Genomic DNA, 23,023 nt, shown 5'->3' with positions numbered 1-23,023 from the left:
TCCTCTTTTGTTAGTCTAGAGGGAGAGAGACTTGGTAGGAAAGTGATGATATGTTTAAAAACTAATTATGATAATCACCAGATTGTTAAAGCACTTTTTAGTTTTGAATACAATGATTATGGAAGTTCACATAAAGAGGTGTTTTTTACCCTTTTGCCCCTCATTAATTATTTAATAATTATTTTATCCTTTATTCAGAACTATCTACCAATCTGGCCTTCTTTAATCGATCAACCCAAAAATTTAATCGATTAAATGATCAAAATAGACAAAAATCGTTGACTTGAAGATTTAGTCGATTAAATCTCCCATGCATAAAGTTGTTCTTCTGATAAAGAGGAAGATTTAATCAATTAAATCTTCATTTGACCATTTAATCAATTAAATATTCAATTTAATCAATTAAAGAGGGACAGATTAGTAAATAGCTTGCAATAAAAAACAAAATGGTTATTAAATAATTAATAAGGGACAAAAGAATGAAAAAGCCCACATGAAAAAGCAAAGTTAAAGGCTTTTTATGTTGGGTAATACTATTCTCCAGGAGAATAATATTACTTCTTGTAGAGAAAAAAGAATAAGGACCCAATGGGTGCAGCTCAGTTGGGAACTTGGCGCTGAGTTAGTGGGGTTTGATATGTGTTCGATTCCCGCTGAATGCATTCTTGGGGAGGGGGCTGAACCTTTAGCCATCACTGTTTCCCCGCACTCCGGATTAGTCCCATAGCCGGCTCAAAGAGTCGAAGCTCGTGGGGATACCGGAGGGAGCCAACTCGTCTCAAAGAGATAATTAGGGTTGGGTAACTCCAAAAAAAAAGAAAAAAGAATAAGGTGAGAGAAAATTTTGCTATGAAACCCATCGATGAAATGTGTCTGCACGAAGATAATACTTTTTCTCTTATAACGGATAATTGTATGGGTTTAATAAGAGTTATGTTGTAGGAAAAGTGATTGTGTTATGTTATAGAGATTCGTTTTGCGTGCCAGAGTTTTTTTTTTTTTTTTTGGTTTCAAAAATTGTGGGTCCCACAAAATGTTGTGTGTGTAGGAAAGTTGTTGTGGTCATGTTAAATTATAGATACAAAACCCTAATTGTATTACCCTTTTATGATTCTTTAAAGGAATCAAATTAATGAAAGCCTTCACCAAGAATAGTGGTGGAGTTTAGAAAACATTTTTGAGAGGGGTGAAGGAAGTAAAGTTTACACTAATTTAAATAGGATAATGCGATTGTGGGTCAACACTAAATCAAATTAGAAGAATTTAAAAAAAAAAAACTGTAACTCGAGAATTGTTGCTCTAGTGATAAACCAACTAGACCCCAAAATTTGACTTGTTCAATGGATAGTTATTTTGAATTCATAAAGTCATAAATCTTGAAGAGGGTGAAAACTCAAGAGGTTCAAACCCGAAATCGGATTAATCGGATCTGTTAGGATTTCGGATAATAATTAATATCTACTAAAAAATATCTTTGTACATAAAGAATAATAAGAATAAAAACTAGAAAGCTGACCTTGAGGAGAATGAACTTATGCTACATTAATTTTCTCTTAAATCTAAGCTAAATATTTACATGAAATTAAAGAAAAACGATCGTCCCTCACTGGCTCCACCGAGCAGGAAGTTGCTAACCTAAAATGTGTATCACAATGTCTGTTAAAACTTATAACCTAATCTCAGTTGGCCTATTGAACTAGCTGGCAAATCCTGGTATGTACCTATAGGGCCTGGTGTTTTCTGGAGTGTGAATTTCAAAGATTTTCTTTTTTGGTACATGTACTTTTTTTTTTCCTGGTCAATGCAGCGATGTTTCTACAATTTCTTATCTTCGGAGACTTAACTGATTATTATCAGCAAATTTTCAGTTTTAAAAAGGGTTTTATATAACTCAATTTTTTCTTAGTCTCGACAATATGTTTAGACTGATACCTATATAATTTCAAAGATAAATATAAGGCTTAAAGATGTTTGGTAGAGAAAAAAAAATTATCCGAAAATCAAAATTTCCTGAAATATGGTAGAAAATTGACTTTTTCATGAATATTATCAAAAAGTTATTTGGTAGGCCAATTTTTTTCGAAAATATTGAGTCAATTTTCCTAAATCAATGTTTGATTGAGTGTAAAATATTATTGAGAATGTAAACTGAAATTACAATTATACCCTCGATTTTGAATAATCAGCTTTTTTTTGTCTCTTTATTTGCCCTCATCTCTCTCTCTCTCTATATATATATATATATATGGGAAAAATATTTCTCGAACTACTTGAGATAAGTTTATCTCCGGCAACTTCAAAACTACGTCGTTTTATTTATTTATTTTCTTATATTAATTTATTCACCTTTGAATGGTTATGATTCTCTTTTTCTCTCTCTTCCCTTATCACCATTGATCCATCTTTGTACGGTTATGATTTATTAGCCGGAGATAAACTTATCTCAAACAGCTTAAGAAACAATAAGTCATACATATATATATATATATATATATATATATACGTACACACATATAGGGTTTGATGTTTGTCATTTTAAATGACATAAGTTATGTCATTTTAGGAGAGAGATAGACACAGAAAAATGAAAATCATTAGAGAAAGAAAGTGGGTGATTTTTTTTTAATTTAAATTTTAAATTAAAAAAATTTATGTGTCTGTCTCTCTCTCTTAAAAGGACAAAAAAATGACAAACACTTTTCTCATATATATATATATATATATGCGATAGTGAGCTTTTTCCTGCAAATACATGAATATGATTTTTTCTTTCTTTTTAAATACATGAAGTTAATGGGTGATTTTAAATGACGATGAATATTCCCATTTTCACAATTTTGAGACCAAAATTACAACTGAACCTCGTGCAGTCTTTTACTTGGATGCCTCATCTGCTTCAGCTTGTTTGTTAATACAGTTGGAGAAGCATGTTACCGAAGAAGGTGGGGTTACTCCTTCTATTTAATCAAGGTTAATTTTATCACTTGCTTCCAGTTAGTTTTCCATATTCATGGAAAAGTCAAAATATCACCATTTTGGTGGTATTTTTTGGTTGGATTTTGCTTACTTCTTTTAAAACAACAAATGGAATTTCAAAAAAATAATTTCCCGAAAAATTTTCTTCAATATACTACCAAACATGGGATTTTAAGAAACTCATCCTCACTTTCCAAGACATCTAAAAATAATCATCCCACCAAATATCCCTTAATATTTCTCATATATATATGAGATTTATATTTCTGCAAAGCTACTGTACGTGCAGCAATCAAATACTCATGAAAGTATTAAATACAGAAAATCATAACCATACAAAAAATAAAAATCTCTTCCCACCCCATTGCCATGCCTAATTCAATGTACCAATCAGCATATCCCTTTTGACCTTGCATATTATGGGAAAAAAATTTAAAAATGTAAAACAGAAACATAGTTCTGCTTGGACCGTCAGAAAGTAAAAAGGTGAGCCATGTTCGCTCTACAGGATATATGAATGTACATTCTCATCTATGACCTACTTCAACCTTTTTATCCGCTAGATGATAAAATATATAAAAATAAAAAAATTGAATAGAGTTTTGGTGAGAAAAATATGTACAGGTACAACAGAAAACTTCAATGCTTCATTCATCTTTCATTGCTAACTCATGCATCTTCTTCTGCCCAACTTCAACAAGTAGAGTCAATAGAGCCTCACACACCTGAGATGCATCTCCTTCAGAAAGGTCATCATTTAGCGATGAATAAACCATCCAAGCATGGTCCAATTTTCGTTTAGGTCGCACCACAACAGATCCTGGAACCTCTGCATCTCTGCATGTCACAAGTCCATCACTCTTCTCACCATACCTCAACTGCAGCAACTGCGCACAAGCAGCCATAGCAGCACCAAGGGGCATCACCACGGGTAGTTTTGTAGGTTCACCTGCTGAAGCAACCGAGGGAAGTTCGGCATGCGCTACATGAGATAATGTGGCTAAAACAGCAGGGGAAATGCCAGCTTCAGTGCGAAAGGAAACAATAGGCACTTCTTCTGGCAGATGATGGTTCTCTAAAAATTCTCTCCGCCTTTCATATGTCAAGTCTTCTAAGGCTCGCATGTCACCCTTTGCAATAATAAATGATAAACAGTATCAAGTGATGATGAGTTAAATAATGTGGTACATTCACGGAAACTAAAAGATGCTAAACTCGACGAAGAAAATATAACATAATTATGTAGCTTACATGACAACATTAAATAAAACACAAAAACTAGCAAACTTAATTAACGAGTTACTCCAGCAAAAAAGTCATATAAATATAATGACACCATTCAATTTTGTTTGCGACAACTGACAGATATATAGATTGGGGGAAGCTATTCTGAAAAGGCTTGAACACCAACCTTGGAAGTCAGAAGTGGGTTAGGCGAGAACAAAGTTATCCCAGTTTGGAGAAAGGGTAAGGAATTGAAAATATGACCAGCAAGATTAAACTAGAGCAATCAATAGTCCAAATCCTGCTGTCCACTAAAGTTGGACGAAAAGAACAAAATCACCCCTACGAGGGCTGAGGAATCTTCAACTCTTTAAACAAAAGGAGGAAAAAAGCATGCCTCTGGAGCTAAATTTCAAAGGATTTAAATGATTAACATTGACTACCACTCATGCAACCCCAGCCGCTTTGTTCAATCACAAAGTAGCCTGGGTCTATTTACATAAGTAGCAGGCCAAGCTAAAGCCAGTGTTTTGCAAAACAAGCCTGGGTCTACTAATGCAAAGCCTAGCCTTAACCTGACCTGATCTATTTTCAACCCTATGCAAAGCATAATAAAATTAATGCAAACGCAATATTGAAGGTTTGGAGGCCTGATATGTGTACTATGGGTGATGTTTGGTCAGAATTGGCTCCTTGTTTGTTCTTACATTGTTTTGTTGCTGTTTCTCTATTAACTCATTGTTTGACAATTTTGGTGAATGTTGGGCATGTCGTGTGCTCTTCGTCCTTAGGCCAACTTTTGATGACCAGATCTAGTGGTTTTGCTAGAAGTAAAAGAGGCTAAATTTTTGTGGTAATGTGCAATCTATGCTACACTTTGATGCATAACGGTTGGAGCATAACTCTTGTATCTTCAAGGAGTTTTCTTTGGCACAACAGCTGATTTAGGATAAGAGTAGGTGTTTGGCTTCAATTTGGTAAAACGATGATCTTTATTCAGGAGTTTCCCTAACAGATTTGTTGAAGGGTTGGGCATTTTTACTCCATTGATTTGTTTTTATTTTTTTTCTTTATTGTTTAGTATTTTGCGCTTAAGATAAGGAGATTTCCTTATCCTCCTATTTTTACTTCTTTGTCTTAAAGAATTTCTTCTTTTATCCCCCCGCCCTCCAAAAATAAAAATAAAAATGCAGATAGTGTCTATAAAATCAAAAGATATTCCCTCAAGCAACATGAAATTGTGCACTGTATGTCTGCTTAGCAAATGCAGATAACAAGTAATAAAACAGATGGTCAAAGTTTCTACAGAAAAAAAAGGTATAAAAATCCTTTTGATCTAATATTCAAATGCAAGAAGGATATGCCAGATCAGAAAAAGAAACAAAGAAAACACACATTTCAAGTACAAACAAAAACGAACAAAAAAATGATAATAGAAGAAATCAACATACCTTAATAACTTTACAGATAATAATCTCAGTAAGTTTCCGTAAATTTACATAATCACCAAGCTGTCCTCCTCGCAGAAGATCTGATGCTATAGGAGTACCACCATAGGGACTTTGCGCTAATGCCAATCCAGCAACTTTATCTTTCAAATCAGGCCAATACAATGATAAAGCAGCTGCGGCATCTACTCCTCCCTTGCTATGTCCAAGAAGCAAAACACGCTTCTTTGAACCCCAATAAATTTCCTCAATATACTCTTTTAGCTCTCTGGCATTTTTCTCAACTGAGGCCTAATTAATAATTTTTCAACATTCAGTAATAGGACTTAAGAAAAAGAATAACAATATGATCTATACAAAAATTAGAGTTAGCAGTTTTTATAAGAACTGTTATTATCATCGTTTATTACTATTATTGATTATATTACTAGTACTACTGCAACTACTATTATACTATACCTCACTATGAATCTTTGCAATATGACAGACCAAACCCAGTTTTGAGAAACTGACTTTCGTATTGACAAAGTAAAGCGGACCATGATTACTGAACAGACCTGCCATTGCAAAAGACAAAGAGTTAGTAGCAAAAGAATACTTTCACAACAGTTCTACTATTTACTATGGCCCAGGTGGTCAAAAAACATGTCATTCCAGCTGCATCATTGGATTTTGGGTTTTTATTGTGTCGGGGTGTAGAAGGGGTGATTGGTCATTATTGACTTGACCGTGAGTATAATCAGTCACTTTACCTGGAATCAACAGATAAACAATCGAATTTGGTAACCTGTGAACTCCATGCCTGACCAAGTTTTTTTTTTTTTTTTTAAAAAAAAAAAAATTGAGTTACCAAACAACAATAATGAGAAGATTGGAAAAAAATAAAACAATAGGATACTTACCTGATACTGTCAAGAATTTCCAGGAACCTCTCGGTTCCTTCTTCAACTGGAGGCATCCCCGGAGCACGTTGAAGCCATCCTATATCATCTGCAGATCCACGCACAGTCCTTCGAGCACGATCAATCAGGCTGAAGTAATTAAAACATAGTTTATCATCCCCATGTCAATTGTCAAAGGAGCTTAACAATTTGGAGTTTAGATGGTTCTACAAAAAATATGGATTTTAGATGTAGTTATATGACAGGTAGAACAAGGAAAACATTAGAGTTGAATATCATGGTGGTCTACACACTAAGTAGATACAGTGGCAGAGTTTAAACCATATCTCTCAATCATTTTGGGTAATGTTTGATATAGAACGGAAGAGAAAACTTGTATATATCAATATCATATAAATTGAGTAAGATTCCATATCAAATAAATGGAAATCCGAGATCAAGAAAGGAGATCCTAATGCATTAAAGATGCAGAGAGCATAATGTTTTGTTTATCATCAATTATTATCTAGAAAAATGCAACAATTATAAATGTAGAAGATAAATTGAAAATATCCCAAACTGGGAGCAATAAGATAATGGTAGGCATAGTAATATCCAATTACACAAGGAATAAACAGTCAACTTTTATTTGCAGAACCTATGAACTCTCTATTTTCTTAAACTCATTGAAAATATAGTATCCTACAATAACATTTTTGTTTTATCAAAGACTCCCGGAAAAGAAAGGGAAAATATGGAAAAACAAAAGAAAAAAGACAAGGACACAAAAATGAAAGAACAAAAACTGAATGCAAACACTCTACAAAAAGATGAAATAATAATTGTTTTGTCTGAAGGAAATAATAACCAACACTTGGAAAAAGGAATTGTATATTGAATTGTATTAAACATGTACAAGAGGTTCTCTATTTAAAGAGATTAAGCAACCTAATGGGCTAAGCACAAAGAAGCTTCTAGAATAACCTAAAGGAATAAAATAATTATTTACAACACCAACCAGAAGCAATTAATATGAGATACCATGATTTTTTGAATGGACTCAAGAGTTTTCTCAAACTCACTTACTTGGTGTTTGTGAATCTCAATGCATTTACAACAGTTAACACTTCAGTAACAGATACACCAAATAGAGAGGAAAACATGTATGGAGAACCAATCATTCTCTGGAAAGGTCAAAATTTGTAAATTCAATCATCATATCATAGTTTGTATTGTCACTGCATCACCATAAGTCATGCGAATCTGACACATCTACAGTTTATAACAGCTGTTACCAGCCATTGAGCAATGACATCTAATTATGTAAACAACCACTGCTTACCACTACCATATTTTAAACCCATCTGTTTCCTATTCTACGCCTTTCTTTATATGCACCCACAAAAACGTACAGCACAACCTTCATAATTCATATGCTTTGGCCAAATGTACATTGGATGCAAATTATTTCATTAAAAAACTTATGAAGACTTTGAACAGTAAAAAAACTGTTTCCTAGTATCCGACAATGACAGATTATAACAGCTAAGCTTCATAATCTGGTTAAAAGATTTTATTTTTAAGGCCTAATCAGGAAAAATCACATTTAGAATGAGTTGATAGAGTACCCTTGGAAAATGGAAATGCCACTTTGTCCAGTATTATTTGATTCAACAAGTGCACTGGCATTTTGTAATGGATCTTCACCAGAAGTCCTTGTGATTTCATCATGAATATGTGGAGGTGCAAAAGTTGCAGCATTAGATGATTCAACACTTGTTACATGGTTTCTATTTGAAGTAATATGATTGATTTCAGTAGATGAAGATGCTTCAGGTTCTGCAGAAGGAAAGGTCACAAGCTCTTGTGCACGAATGTCAGAAGCACCAGAATATCTAGAGGAATGTTCTACTGAAAAAGCAAGGGGAAAAAAAACTTTAAACTCAAATTGCGAAAGTCAAGGCCTTGACAAAGTCATTATAAATGCATGAGTTGACAGAAATCAAATAAGATAACATGAGGAAATGTAATGCATCAGATAACTGTTATAAGGATAGAAGTATATAAGAATAAAGTCAATACTCAAAATTCATTCAGATTCAACAAATTCAAAATTATGTGCAGGTGAAATATGATGAAGTAGAACAGGCATATAAAAAAGAATCCTAAGACCTACAGTCGCGCACCCAGACTAAAGCAGTCATGAAGACTTGAACACAACGAGGAATTGTAGATTTCCAGAATCTAATTAGATCTACGATAAATTCTCAAGTGAAAACCACAAATAAAGGCCATATATTTAACATGGATTTTTCTATGGCTGGGCTTCTCTAAGAATATTAGACTAAGTTCTCACAAGAGCACATTAAAGTTCTAAAATAATAATCATGTACTTTGTGGCTTCTATTATTCTTTCCTTGAAGGGGACCATAACTCCAAAACAATCTGATCAGGTTCTACAATTTTTGATTCCCAAATATAAATGCAACAGTTGAAGTGGGATAAAACTTAAATGTAGCATTTCTACTTTTTTTACTTAAAGCAGATAAGCTAAGTACCTCTAAACAATTTTTTTTGCAGATAAACCACATTTACTTTGAAATGCTGCATAATAATTCAGTTTTATTATTTCCTTTTTATTTATGGAAACTTATAGTGACAGACTGCATAAATCCTTAAACTTTTAAAAAGAATCTACATAAACTACAACCCTGAAAAACAAGATAAAACACAAAAGAAGCTTGCCTGAATAATCAGAGAAACAACCAGTTAAGTATGATGTTGTTTGTGCAAGATAAGAAGCAGCTTCATTGAGAGCTGGTAAAGATGAAAATAAATGAGGCAGAAGTCCATCATTTGTCAAACCATCTCCCTGTGGCTGTAAAAGATAAGCTTGACTTATTCTTAAGTAAAACAGCTAATAATATTATTATTCCTTTAGTCCAGACAATCATAAAATGAAGGTGCACATACTAAAAAATGTACAACTATATCTAATAGCAAATTAGCAATAATGCATTTGAACCAAACTATGATTAAAATCAAGATCCGCATTTAACAAAAAACAATCCCCCCTTCCCCATGAAATGCAGACATCAAGAAGCCAAATATTTAAGTAGAAAAAAACTAATAACAAGCTGAAGATATTTGACCAACCCAAAAGGCATTTTCTTACCTTCCTTTTCTGGCTGGGGCCTAGGGGAGGCGGGAGGAAGAAGGGAGGTGGGTGTCAATGCAAAACAGGCAATAGACAATTCATGCTAATAAAGTATTCCCCAGTGTGCATTTACTTCACTCCATAGTCATTTTAGCACAGATGTTTCCTATTAGTCAGCAGAACCCATTTTGCTACAATAGAGAACAATTTCCCATTCCTAAATACGATATTTCAATAATGCCCAGATTTTGACATCAAAACATGTTTTTCCTAACTTACAAATTTTTACCAGAACCCCAATTATTTGTTTCAATAACTAACACTTGCATAGACATTGGTTTTTCTTTTTTCTTTTTACATTAATTACTTCCCCTATTCATTCGCCCAGTCATTAGAATTTTAACTTCCACCACCCTCTGACACAGACAAAAATCCTCACTTTATTTTAACAAACCCAGTTAAGTCACCATAAATTGTGAAAAATTCACAAAAACATGACTTACCACCAATGGCAAGCTTGATTCCCCATGCTGTGGGTTTCATGCTTGTACCATCAAAACTATTTTTGGCCAAATGCGAGAAATAAAGCTCATATTGATGAATCAAACACAGAATTAACAGCGATAGTCACAGTAGATCAGAAGGAAAAACAAATCAAAGAAAAAATTGGAACCAACTCTCATCTAATACATTGAAATTAAATTAGGAATCAAAGTGATTTCGATTTAGGAAATGGGTTTGAGCTGAGAACTAGAAAAGGAAGTGTTAGGCCTCAACTCAAGTGACCGCTACTGAGGACAATGTGAGTAAGGGGCATACGAGGAATTTGGACTGTAAAGGGCTGCAATAACCTTGCCTACGTGGCAAGGGGTGTGGGACCCGTATGGGAAAAGAAGGGAATTGCTTATTTAGGATTAAGGATAAGCGGGGAGGGAAGGATCTGGGGGAGGTAGGCAACATTGAGTAATATAGAGAGGTTTTGGGATGGGCAGGACGCAGGAATTATGTGTGTCTGCAGAATTTCCGTTGCAGCATTTCAACAGAGGGCTACCTCTGCTTGTAAGTAGCTTGGTCTCCATTATTTCTATTCTAAGTCCAAGTACCTATCAGGAAACATAGGCAGCACTTTTTAATTCTTATTTCTTATCATGAACGTAAGAAGAAAAGGAAGTTGTAGTGTTGTCAGCCGATATACTCTGCTATGGTCAGCAGATATATTCTGCAGAATATTCCACTGTTAATGAGACCGATTATTCACTCCTTTATGGCTGATTGTCTCGGTTAATATAAGGATTAGTTATTTCCAGATTCTGATCAATCAATTATGTATTAGTCAATGAATAAATGTATTTCCTAATATAGGTCAATCTTGCCTGATTCCATACTTATATATGAAGAACCATTCTTTCGAGGGGTCACAGTTCTCACTGTGCTGAGGTGAGATTTTCACTCTCGGTTGAGGTGAAATTTTCACTCTGCCACTTCACTATTCATCTCAGTCAAGGAGCAAATATTGGTCCTTCAACCACCATTTTACAGCTGTTTTGCCTGCATTCTCAATTGAGGTAAGATTCTTGCTTGGAAATTCATCTATATGAGTTAGTTAGGCACTTCCTATGTTTACATGTTTTTTCCTTCACTGATGCATACATACTGATTATTATGCAATTTCTTGCTAAAGTTTTATGCTGATTTGATTCAAAGTTTTGGGACTGATGGTAATGGATTTTACCCTAATGGGTTGTCAAATTGTTACCAAAATGTAGTCTTTTGGTGAAGCTCATTGTCAATGGTTTGGCCCTTCTCTCATTCTGCTATTAGAGAGAGAAATGAAGGCCAAAGTTCACCTCCATCCTCTCTTCTAAAATCCTTCAAATCCATTGATGGTATCAGTAACACCCCAATTTACCACAATCTCTAGTGATCCTTTGACTTCTTTTGTAACTTCTATACTTTTTTTTTAGCACCTGGAGATCCTTCTCAAGCCCCATTTTTCATGTATGTATGAATGCACCAATCCTGGATAATACTCTTTTTTTTGGTATGAATGTGTTTACTTCAGAAACCTTAATGAGTTACATTGCCTCTGTGCGGTGTGGCCTGTGTCCAATCAAACTTACTAGACTTTGTCATTTGTTGTCTATTTTTATCAATAGTTCTTAATGTGATCTCTAGCTGCTTACATTTGGGATACCTGTCCTTTCAGTTAAAGGACAAGTTCTGGTAATTTAAGACAAGTGAATATCCAAACTTCGTTTATAGTTCATGTTTGAGTATTAAAATTTTGTCACTATTCATAAAAATACCAGAAAACACAATGAACTTTTATTTTATTTAGAGTAAATACCCTTTTTGGTCCTCAGCAAATTTCATAATTCCCGCTTTAGTCCCTAGCAAATAAAAAGGCCTATTATGGTCCCTAAGAAATTCAAAATGGACCCATTTAGTTGAAATCGTGGTCCCTCACAAATTCAAAAAAGACCCATATTAGTCCCTAAAAGGACTAAAATAGGTCCATTTTGAATTTCTTAGGGACCACGATGGACCTTTTTATTTGCTAGGGACTAAAGCGGGCATCGTGAAATTTGCTGAGGACCAAAAAGGGTATTTACTCTTTTATTTTATTTACTTTTACGATAAAAAGTGATGCTGATGTTGATTAATTGATGCATTCTAATTTTTAAGACAATGAACCAGACGATAAATCCTTCCCACATGCACAATCATACAAACTCAGCTAACCTCGTAACTAATTTAACTGCCTAAGTGTAATTAGTTTTGTTCATGCATGCAATTCATTCAATGATTATGTGAACATTTTCTCGGTTCATACAAACTTTTGATAAGAACATGAATATTTAAACAGGAATCACTTTGCCTAATGATATTTATTTACAACAAAAGTAAAATCTATTTTTTTAATGCAAAATTTATCAAACAAACACAATTCTAGACACATCTAATATGTACCTTGTAGTCTTAGTGCATAGATATAAATTTTATATATATTACAAAAATAAAAATAAAAAACAAAATAAAAATAAATCATGAAAAAATTGGCAAATACGTGACTCACAATTAAGGGTGCGGTTGATTCCCCACGCTGCGGATTCTGAGCTTTCACCATCGAAACCAGTTTCTGCCAAACGCGAGAAATGAAGTTCATGTTGATGAAATCAAATAGCGAGAATTTCAGAGAAAAAAAAAAGGAAAAAATAAAATAAAATTGGAAACATTCGTTATATTAATTATACCTTTTGTATTGTGATGCGAATCAAAGTGACTGCGATTTAACGAAAAGGATTTGAAAGAACCACTATTTAGCGATTGTTATTTGTGTTTGTGTTGGTTTGGTTTGATTCTTGTGTTTCTTAACGGCACGGTAAGACGAAGAAGGATGCCAGAAGAGACGTCGTCGTTTTATGCCTGACTTTTGAATCTTTCACCGACGTTGCTACTTGCTTGCGCGTCGAAGAATTGAAAATTGATACATTTTCATTTCGACTTTGCCCACTTTATTAATTGGTGTTTGTCTTAAATAATTTCTTTTCTTCTTTTATTGATTTGAGATGTGCTAGTTCATTATAGATCTAAGATTTAATTAATGTTTTAGGCAAAAAAAAAATTAAGGAAAAAATGTTTGTTATTTTGAATTATATAAAGTTATGTTATTTTTTTTGGTAATTAAAGTTATGTCATTTTAAAAGAGATATAAATATAAAATAATAATTTTTTATTTAAAATTTAAATTAAAAAAATCACTCACTTCCTCTCTCACGATTTTTATTTTTTGTGTTTATCTCTCTCTTAAAATGATATAACTTATGTCTTTCAAAAGGACAAACATCAAACCCAAAAATTAAGCAGTAATATTGGTTTTAAATGATTAATTTATAAAATTTATTAAATATTATAATTAGAGAAGCTTATAGTTACTATCTCTTTTTGTTATTACTTGTTACTACTAAATCGTACCGTTGATTTCCATCAATCTGACGGTTATAATTTACTGAAAATTAATAATTAATTAATAAGTATGACCCAATAAATTATAACCGTTAGATTGACGGAAATCAACGGTTACGAGTTAGTAGTAACAAGTAATAACAAAAAGAGATAGTAACTATAATTTCCGCAATCTAACGATTATAATTTATTGGGTAATACTTATTAATTAATTATTAATTTTTAATTAATTATAACCATTAAATTGATAAAAATCAATGGTTACGATTTAATAATAACAAGTAATCAAAAAAAGAAATAGTAACTACAACCTTCCTCTTATTATAAAAAGATTCCTCTAATTTAATCATATCTAAGTTATTTGTAAAATGAGATAATTATGCAGAAGAATATAAAATAGAAAAAGGATCTCGGTTCTGGTAGCATAGGAACTGAGTGGTGGGAGAGGACCTCGGTTCGAATCCCACCAACATCATCTGGGAGGGGTATAAGTACGATAATCCTTGGACTCGCATCTGAACTCTGGATTAGTCCCATAGGCGACTCAAAGAATCGAATCCGTGGAGATACCAGAGGATTCTGATTCGCCTCAAAGAAATAATTAGGATCAGTTAAAAAAAAAAAAAAATCTCATTATAATGGGACAACCATCAAAATGTCACATTTTATCATTTTATTTTTCGAAATGCCATACTTCAGAAACAACATACCAGAATGTGCCATGAAACATGATGCTTTTCGCGTGCCACGCGAGCAAAGACCATTATAAAAACAAAACAAAAAATAGAAGATCTCTCAGCATGTATAACATTATAAATAAATATATTTCTTATACTATTCCTAAAATCTTACAAATATAAAATGATTTCAATAGTTATAATAAATCATTTCAACTCATTAATTTGCATTAGTCAAAAGTCAAAAGTCATAAAATTCAAACAGTTTTGTTTTACATTTCAATGATCCATAATTTAATGGTTAATATTTTGTCATTAAAACTGATAATCACTACAATTATAAATTTGGTTCATAGCATGAGAATAATAATTCATTTCAACTCATTAATTTGCGTTAATAAAAAGCTCAAAAGTCAAAAGCATAATATTCAAACAGTTTGTCTTAAATAATTTCTCGGAAAAATATTTCCGCAGTTAATGCAGATAAGTTATCTGCATTCAAACGAGCATAGGCTGGTGCCGAGGCAGGTAGGATTTGGCGACGCCTTGTTTGGCGATGTGAAATATTTGAGCATGGGCGATTCCTTTTGGTGATTGTTGTAACAAGGTCATTGATGACGATGATTGGTGGGTGACACCCAGTGAAAAGGCTGCCGCTTCTGGCACTTTAGGAGGCTTTTCAGTTTTCGAGGAGTCGTAATGATGAGTTTTCCCATCATTACTATTTATTGCAGGCATCCAAGCGTCACAGGGTTCAGCGCATTAATGTGACGCGACTGGTGACCTGTCCTTTGAAGTGACCACTTTGCCCCCTTTTCTCAACCGCCCGTTGCACGATGGTTGTGTCATTGTACGGTCAAGTGAGGAGGACTTACATGTGTCTGTGCGAGACCTTCTTTTGTCCTTTTGAAATGACCACCTTGCCCTCTTTTCTCAACCGCCCATTGCACGATGGCTGTGTCATCGTACGGTTAAGTGAGGAGGACTTACACGTGTCTGTGCGAGACCTTCTCTTGTACTTTTGAAATGTCCACCTTGCCCTCTTTTCTCAACCGCCCATTGCACGATGGCTGTGTCATCGTACGGTTAAGTGAGGAGGACTTACACGTGCGAGACCTTTTCTTGTACTTTTGAAATGTCCACCTTGCCCTCTTTTCTCAACCGCCCATTGCGAGATGGCTGTGTCATCGTACGATTAAGTGAGGAGGACTTACACGTGTCTGTGCGGGACCTTCCTCTTCCTCTTTCTGTATAAAAGGGGGAGACCCTTTGTTGGGGTTCTTCCTTACACGAACCCTACCCTGTTGCGCTTTTGCTCAAAGCCTTTGTTTCCTATCCTCAGTTTAGTGTGATAGTGCTGGTCTTCTTTCTCTCCTTTTCTGGAATTCTCAGGTATAGTCCTTCTTCTCTTATCGTTTCTATTCTTGTTTTTGGTTGTCTTGTACACCTTTTTTCTGCTGTATTGATGGTTGGGTTTACAGAACCTATCCCTGGTCTCATACTTCCTGAACCGGAAGTAGAAATTAAGGAAGAGGAGTTTGATGAAGCCTTTGAGGCACTAGGGGATAGTTCAGTGGGGCCAACAATGCGAGAGTATCTGGCTAGTCGCGCCCCAAGTCGTCCTTTAATTCCTGGGGTTGAGAAGTTGCCCCATGGGAAAGTACCCGAACTTTTGGGCTTTAGTGAAGTGGAGATTCAAAAGCTCCTTCCTGAAAGAGCTTTAGGTCATGTGCTCCCGTATGCTGTTGAGGCGTCATGTTCTAATCCCCGTAGTGGGCGTCGCGGGTTAGTTGGTGAGGAGAGTTCCAGATCTGGCGGGCGTTCGCCTGCCGGCTCTAAGAGGCGAAAGGTTGCTTCACGTCGTCGTGTTTCGTGGCGTTCTGATCTCGGAACTGGACGATTAATTCGACCCGTATCCAACATCAACCGGCAGCGACAAAACCGTCTTTTAGAGTATTATTTCCACCGTCGCCCTTCTTTTGTTGCCCTTCGGACGTCTCATGGTCTAATTCCTCCCATCCCCAAATCTTTCCATCGTCGTATGTATGATGAGTCCACAGAGAACCGTTTACGTAGATACCACCCGGAGGATGGTCGCCTTATAAGGAATGGCGTGTGGGACGCCATCTTTGAAGACATAGGGCTTTATAAGATACCGCCTGCTTGGTGGCCTTCGAACCTAAGCTATTCAGATTTTTATTCAAGTTCATCAGACACCTCGGATTCTGATGGTGATTTAACTGTGTTACATTTTTCTTTTTTCTTTCATTGTGCTTGACGTGGGGGGTGTTGGAGGTGACAGGAGTGTTGATAGGGTGAATTGGACTATCCCGTTTCCTTTTGCAATGGTCTTCTTGGCGTCAGTGAAGTTTAGAGGACTGACTGTGTGTTTGTCGCTCCTAGGTAGGACTTTAAAAGACTTTCCAGACTTATGGTGACTGTTCCGTCGGACGACGGTCTCGGGGCGCGGGAATGGGTTGATCCTGTGGTGGCCACAACTTCTTCAAGCTATTCTGACAAGGGTATCTTACGCAGCCACTATAAAGGTGAACCCAGCTTTAGCATAACTGAAAATGGTGCAAACGAGGCGAAGTGGCAACCGGTCGCGATCGGTGCTGATCGTCGGGCCTGTGACGCGCCTCTTATGGCATTCCGATCACGGTGGCGATTTATGGTGTACAAAACTCACTTTACTGATCAGAAAGTGAGGTTTCCGCTGTCCGAGTTCGAGATGGAGGTGTTATCTCACTTACAGGTCGCGCCTTCGCAACTGCATCCCAATGCTTGGGCGTTTGTCAGAGTTTTCGAGAGTATATGCAAGTATTTCGATATGGCCTACTCTGTAAGATAATTCTTCTACTGTTTTCAAGTGTCGCCAACCAAGAAGACGAAGCTCGGCTGGGTTTCATTGAAGGCGGGCAATGTGATTGGATCAATATTTGCCCAATACGCCAACTCTTATAAGAATTGGACGCTACCTTCTTTTGGATTGAACCAGTGTTTGGCGAGGGCGAGCTTCCTTTCTTTGTTGATCCGTCGAGTGGGGAGTGTCGGTTTCCCCTATATTGGACTAAGGCTCATTACGAGACGCCAACCGGTCAGTACTCGTTTGCTCTAGGGGTCCTATCTTTTGGGGAGGTACATGCGATCAATTGGTTTTTGGAAGTGAAGGGGGGTCTTGACCGGTGGCCCACGAAGCAAGTGTTGTGCCATGGAGGTGTGGTGGCGTTCAGTGTTGTTTTTATTTGTGGCGATCTATACTGTTGTTTCTTGTGTTTGCTCTTTCTTGTGTTTGTGCTGACTTGTCTTGTTGTTTGTAGTTGGAAGCATGGGGACCGATGCGTTGAAGCTTGCGCGTGATGCAGCAGCTAAAGTGAGGGCCAAGCAGGGTGTGGCGCCTCAGACTCAGACCATCCTTCCTTCTAAAAGGAAAAGCTTGGACAAGGGGAAAGACAAAGAGGTGAGACCGAAAAAGAAAAAAAGTTTGTTCTGCTGCTGACATCCCTGCTGGTGAACTTGAAAAACGGGCTAATCGCCCCATTATTAAAGACTCCATTGGTGTGACTGGCCATTCTTCTGCCAGTGAATCAACTTTGGGGTCTGGATTACGATGTGCGACAACAAGCTTGACACCTCCCAGACCTTCCCAGGCGAGACGTACTGAGCCTTCTGGGGGTGGTCTGACTCGGGACGGCGCTTCTAAAAATGATCAGACGATTAACAATGCTTCAGGCGATGGAGGGGATGACCACCCTCGTGGGCCATCTGAGGCTGTAGGTTCACCTCCTTTTTCTGAAATTCCTGTGAGCAGGGCGCTCCGCTTGTCGGAGAGGGACCTTATCCACTGATTCCCCAATATCAGGCGTCCTAAGATGGTAATGTCTGCGCATTTCGACCGTCAGCAGTTCATGGACTGCACCCAAGTGATTATTGGCCGTATCCTGGGCCAACAGGAGATTACCCTGGATTTTGAGGAACGGTGTTCCCAACAGGAGGATCGTCTTGTTGATTTGGGGCGGCAGGTTAATAGCTTGACCGCTGACGTGGGGCGCCTTGGCAAAGAAGTTGCCGATGGGAATGCTTCTTCGAAGTCTCTTTCCGCGAAGTTAAAAATGGCAGAGGATGCGGTGAAACTATTAACCGCCGATAAAAGCAACCTGAGTCTATCAGTGGAAAATTTGAAGAAGGAAAAAGAGATTCTTCAAGCGGAGAGAGATCAATTATCTTCAGATTTATTTGCTGCGCACGGGAACCTTCACGCCACGAATGACGATTATAAGAAGGCTTCTGGGCAAGTGGAGAAGTTGGAAGAGGCTCTGGCCGATCTGATGTATGATTCTTTCAACAACGCCCTTAAACAGGTTGCCCTCAGGTATCCTGGTGCTGACTTGACTAGCCTGGATCCGTCTTATGATGTTGAGGATGGCCAGATTGTGAATCGCCTTGAAGGTGATGTTGTGAAGGTGATTGAAACAGCGCCAGAGACTGATGACGATGAAAGAGCTCGCGGCGTGCTTCCTACGACTGACATGGATAGTGATCATACACGAGATGATGGTGGGCGTGCTATGTCAACCGATCCTGTTGTGGGTGGCGGTGGTACCGAAGTCATGATTGCTGAGCAGAATGATCAGGCGCCAGAGGCGGTTGCTTCCGCAGTTGGAAAGGACTCGATCGTTCAGGCTCAGGATGTTTGAGATGTGCTGACGACATTCCTTTAGGACTTAGGCTTTTGTTTCGGCGCGGTTGGTATGTCAACTGCGAACTTTATGTTTAAAAACTTATCAATATCAATGAAGGGATTCTCTTTACATTTGTCGTTTTTCCCGCTTTATTTTTCGACCGCTTTATTTTTCTCGTTTTTCCTGAGAACTAAGCCTGATTTAAGGGCGTTCGCTGGGGGTGAGGACCATCCCAGTCCAACTGCGGCGAGGGTGAGGACCATTTCGCTTGTTGGGCTTTGGCTGGGGGTGAGGACCATCCTAGTCCAACTGCGGCGAAGGTGAGGACCATCTCGCTTGTTGGGCGTTGGCTGGGGGTGAGGACCATCTCGCTCCAACTGCGGCGAGGGTGAGAACCGTCTCGCTTGTTGGGCGTTGGCTGGGGGTGAGGACCATCCCAGTCCAACTACGGCGAGGGTGAGAACAGTCTCGCTTGTTGGGCGTTGGCTGGGGGTGAGGACCATCCCAGTCCAACTACGGCGAGGGTGAGAACAGTCTCGCTGGTTGGGCGTTGGCTGGGGGTGAGGACCATCCCAATCCAACTGCGGCGAGGGTGAGGACCGTCTCGCTTGTTGGGCGTTGGCTGGGGGTGAGGACCATCCCAGTCCAACTGCGGCGAGGGTGAGGACCGTCTCGCTTGTTGGGCGTTGGCTGGGGGTGAGGACCATCCCAATCCAACTGCGGCGAGGGTGAGGACCGTCTCGCTTGTTGGGCGTTGGCTGGGGGTGAGGACCATCCAAGTCCAACTGCGGCGAGGGTGAGAATCGTCTCGCTTGTTGATTAATTTAACAGTATAGGCGATCAATGTTTTCTTTTTATTGAACATACGGGACTCTGCCTCATTAAAAACCTTCCCTAGTAAAACCCATTGGGACAAAAAAGTATGGAAGGAAAAGAGTGCAGGTGAAATTACATGGTATTTCAACTATAGTACTGTTTGAGCTTGTCTGCGTTCCACGCCCTTGGAATCGCCTTTTCGTCTAACGTCTCAAGTGAGTAGGCTCATTTTCCCAGTTTGTCTGCTACACGGTAGGGACCTTCCCAATTAGAGGCGAGCTTTCCTTCCCGGGCGTTCTTGTTTCCAACGTCTGCTCTTCTGAGAACCAAATCCTTTTCTTCAAAAATTCGTGGAATCACTTTCTTGTTGTAATAAGTGGCAGATCTTTCTTTTGTCTGGCGATCGTTGTGGGCGGCGTATCTTCTTACTTCGTCCAGCAGATCCAACGCTTCTTTCAAGTGCTGGTTGTTGGTGACCTCTGTCACGTGCTCTCGTCGCCAGGAAGGCTCGCCTATTTCCACTGGTATCATGGCTTCGGCACCGTATGTCAGCCTGAAAGGCGTTTCTCTGGTGGAGGACTGGGCGGTAGTTCTGTACCCCCATAGGACGTTGTCTAGATTTTCTAACCATGCTCCTTTGTGCGTTTCTAGCCTCTTCTTGATTCCTTTCCCCAACATTTTGTTGGTGGATTCTACTAAGCCATTGGACTGAGGGTGTTCTACAGCGGTAAAGTGATGTCTGATCTGTAGACTGTTCATCAGTGCTCGGAACTTGGCATCAGTAAATTGAGTGCCGTTGTCAGTAATGACCTCCCCAGGGATACCAAATCGGTAGATGATGCTTCTCCAAAAGAACCTTCTTGCTTTTTGGGACGTGATAGTAGCTAAGGGTTTCGCCTCTACCCATTTGGTGAAGTAGTCAATGGCGACGATTAGCCACTGGACTCGCCCAGCCGCCTTGGGAAAAGGCCCAAGAATGTCAATTCCCCACTTGTAGAAAGGCCATGGAGATGTGATTGACGCCAATTCTTCGGGTGGTGCCCTGTGTACGTTAGCGAATCTCTGGCACTTTTCGCATTTCTTTACATGCTCGTGAGCGTCACGTTCCATGGTTGGCCAGTAAAACCCTGCTCTCAACGCCTTCTTTACCAGCGAGTGACCACCTATGTGATGGCCATTGATACCTTCATGAATTTCTTCAATTACGTACGGAACGTCATTAGGGTTCAGACATTTCAGGAGTGGGGTTGAGGTCCCTCGTTTGTATAAACATCCTTTTACTAGGCAGAAATGTGCGCTCCGCCGTATTAGCTTTTGACCTTCATTCTTATCCGAGGGTAACACCCATTCGGCTAAGTAGTTGATGATAGGCGTTTTCCAGGTTTCCTCAGTGGCGTCGTCTGGGGGGTTAGAAATGCTCATTACGATGCACGAGTTTGGCATGTTGTGCTGGATTACCGATCTGTTGTTCCCTGGGCTTTTGGTGCTTTCCAGCTTGGCGAGGATATCTGCCCGTGTATTTTCAGCTCGCCTTATATGCTCTACTTCAACAGCTTCAAAACTTCCAATCAACTCCTTTACCTTCTCCAAGTACCTGCACATTAATGGTCCTTTGGTTTGGTATTCGCCTGAGATCTGGAAAGCTACCAGTTGGGAGTCAGTGAAGACTTTGAGGCGTCGGGCGCCCATTTCTTTTGCTTGGAGCAGTCCTGCTATCATGGCCTCATATTCCGCCTGATTATTTGTGGCGTTGAAATCAAAAGTCAGAGAATGTTCGAGTGCTACTCCATCTGGGTTTTCAACTATCATTCCCGCGCCCGATCCTTTGGCGTTCGAAGAGCCATCAACGTACAACTTCCAGTTACCAGCTGAAGGCGTTTCAGTTGCATGCTTCTCAGGATGGGGGTTTGGAGTCATCTCGGCGATGAAGTCTGTCAAGGCTTGGGCCTTAATGGCCGTTCTTGGTTCGTAGGCGATCTGGTATTCTGATAGTTCTATCGCCCAAGACATCATTCTTCCAGCAAGGTCTGGCTTATGTAACACTTGTCGAATTGGCTGGTTTGTTCTGACAGTGATTGGATGGCACTGGAAGTACGGCCTTAAACGCCTTGCAGCAAAGATGAGTGTTAATGCTACCTTCTCAACTTGCTGGTACCGGAGTTCCGCTCCTTGTAAGACTTTGCTGATAAAATAGACAGGCTTTTGTCCTTCCTTTGACTCCTTGACTAGGGCCGCGCTGATTGCCTCCGATCCGACGGCGAGGTATAAGTACAACATTTCTCCGTGCTCGGGTTTGGAAAGTACTGGTGGGCATGAGAGAGCCCTTTTGAACTCCTGAAAGGCGCTCTCGCATTCTTCTGACCATCGAAAGGCGGTCCCCTTTTTTAACAACCCGAATAGGGGGAGGGACTTGTGTGCTGAGTTTGCCAAAAATCGGGCGAGGGCTACCAACCTTCCAGTTAGCTGTTGAACTTCCTTGATTGTTTGCGGGCTCCGCATTTCAATGACCGCCTTACACTTGTCTGGGTTGACCTCTATGCCTCGCTCCGTGAGCATGAAGCCAAGGAATTTTCCCGCGGGAACACCAAAAGCACACTTGCTGGGGTTGAGGCGCATGTTAAATTTTCGCAGTCTTTGGAAAACGCCTTGGAGATCTGCTAAATGTTGGTCTGCCGTCTTTGATTTGGCTATCATGTCATCAATGTAAACTTCTATACAATTGCCGATCAAGTCTCTGAATACCTCGTTCATCATCCTCTGATACGTGGCGCCCGCATTTTTCAACCCGAAGGGCATCATCGTATAACAATAATTGGCGTTCTGAGTAATGAACGTCGTTTTGTCTTGATCTTCCTCTAACAACGGAATCTGATTATAGCCTGAATATGCGTCCATAAAAGACAACATCTGGAAACCAGAGGCGTTGTCAACCAGCTGGTCGATGCTTGGGAAAGGATAGGCGTCCTTGGGGCAGACCTTGTTAAGATCTGTGTAGTCAACGCACATTCTCCACGCGCCGTTTGATTTCTTTACCAACACTGGATTGGACAACCAAGTTGTGTACTTGATTTCCCTGATGAACCCGGCGTCGTGGAGTCTTTTGATTTCTTCATCGATGACCTTCTGGCGATCAAAGCCAAACTTCCTCTTCTTTTGCGCAACTGGTTTTGCTTTAGGGTCCATCGACAAACGGTGG

At 38.8% G+C, this 23,023-nt stretch overlaps 2 protein-coding genes across 2 annotated transcripts; both read right to left on the bottom strand.

The window, feature by feature from the left end:
* Window positions 1–3,312: 3,312 nt before the first annotated feature.
* Window positions 3,313–13,051, bottom strand: LOC133285606 (uncharacterized). The gene is made up of 9 exons (XM_061482862.1): window positions 12,941–13,051; window positions 12,763–12,825; window positions 9,275–9,407; window positions 8,158–8,440; window positions 6,551–6,679; window positions 6,401–6,450; window positions 6,108–6,205; window positions 5,652–5,939; window positions 3,313–4,106 (listed from the first exon to the last, which is right to left on the bottom strand). Exons 2-9 carry the CDS (start codon window positions 12,811–12,813, stop codon window positions 3,624–3,626), a joined length of 1,515 nt encoding a protein of 504 aa, XP_061338846.1. The 5' UTR covers window positions 12,814–12,825; window positions 12,941–13,051; the 3' UTR covers window positions 3,313–3,623.
* A 7,001-nt stretch (window positions 13,052–20,052) lies between these two features.
* LOC133285605 (uncharacterized) lies at window positions 20,053–23,010 on the bottom strand. Its single transcript, XM_061482861.1, has one exon. It carries the CDS (start codon window positions 23,008–23,010, stop codon window positions 20,053–20,055), a length of 2,958 nt encoding a protein of 985 aa, XP_061338845.1.
* Between the last annotated feature and the right edge of the window lie 13 nt (window positions 23,011–23,023).

The sequence above is a fragment of the Gastrolobium bilobum genome, unplaced genomic scaffold (genome assembly GCF_033153095.1).
Source record: "Gastrolobium bilobum isolate Gb01-03AN ecotype WA unplaced genomic scaffold, APGP_CSIRO_Gbil_v1 utg10976, whole genome shotgun sequence".
In the NCBI taxonomy this organism is placed as follows: Eukaryota; Viridiplantae; Streptophyta; class Magnoliopsida; order Fabales; family Fabaceae; genus Gastrolobium; species Gastrolobium bilobum.
This window is presented reverse-complemented; position numbering and strand designations above follow the sequence as displayed.

Bases quoted from the DNA above. Each gene is read 5' to 3' on its own strand.
- LOC133285606 (XM_061482862.1), bottom strand. From the start codon at position 12,813: ATGGTGAAAGCTCAGAATCCGCAGCGTGGGGAATCAACCGCACCCTTA. The intron at 6,451-6,550 runs GTAAGTATCCTA...AAACTTGGTCAG, and splicing joins GAAATTCTTGACAGTATCAG to GCATGGAGTTCACAGGTTAC. The intron at 4,107-5,651 runs GTATGTTGATTT...ATTATTGCAAAG, and splicing joins TTATCTGTAAAGTTATTAAG to GGTGACATGCGAGCCTTAGA.
- LOC133285605 (XM_061482861.1), bottom strand. From the start codon at position 23,010: ATGGACCCTAAAGCAAAACCAGTTGCGCAAAAGAAGAGGAAGTTTGGC.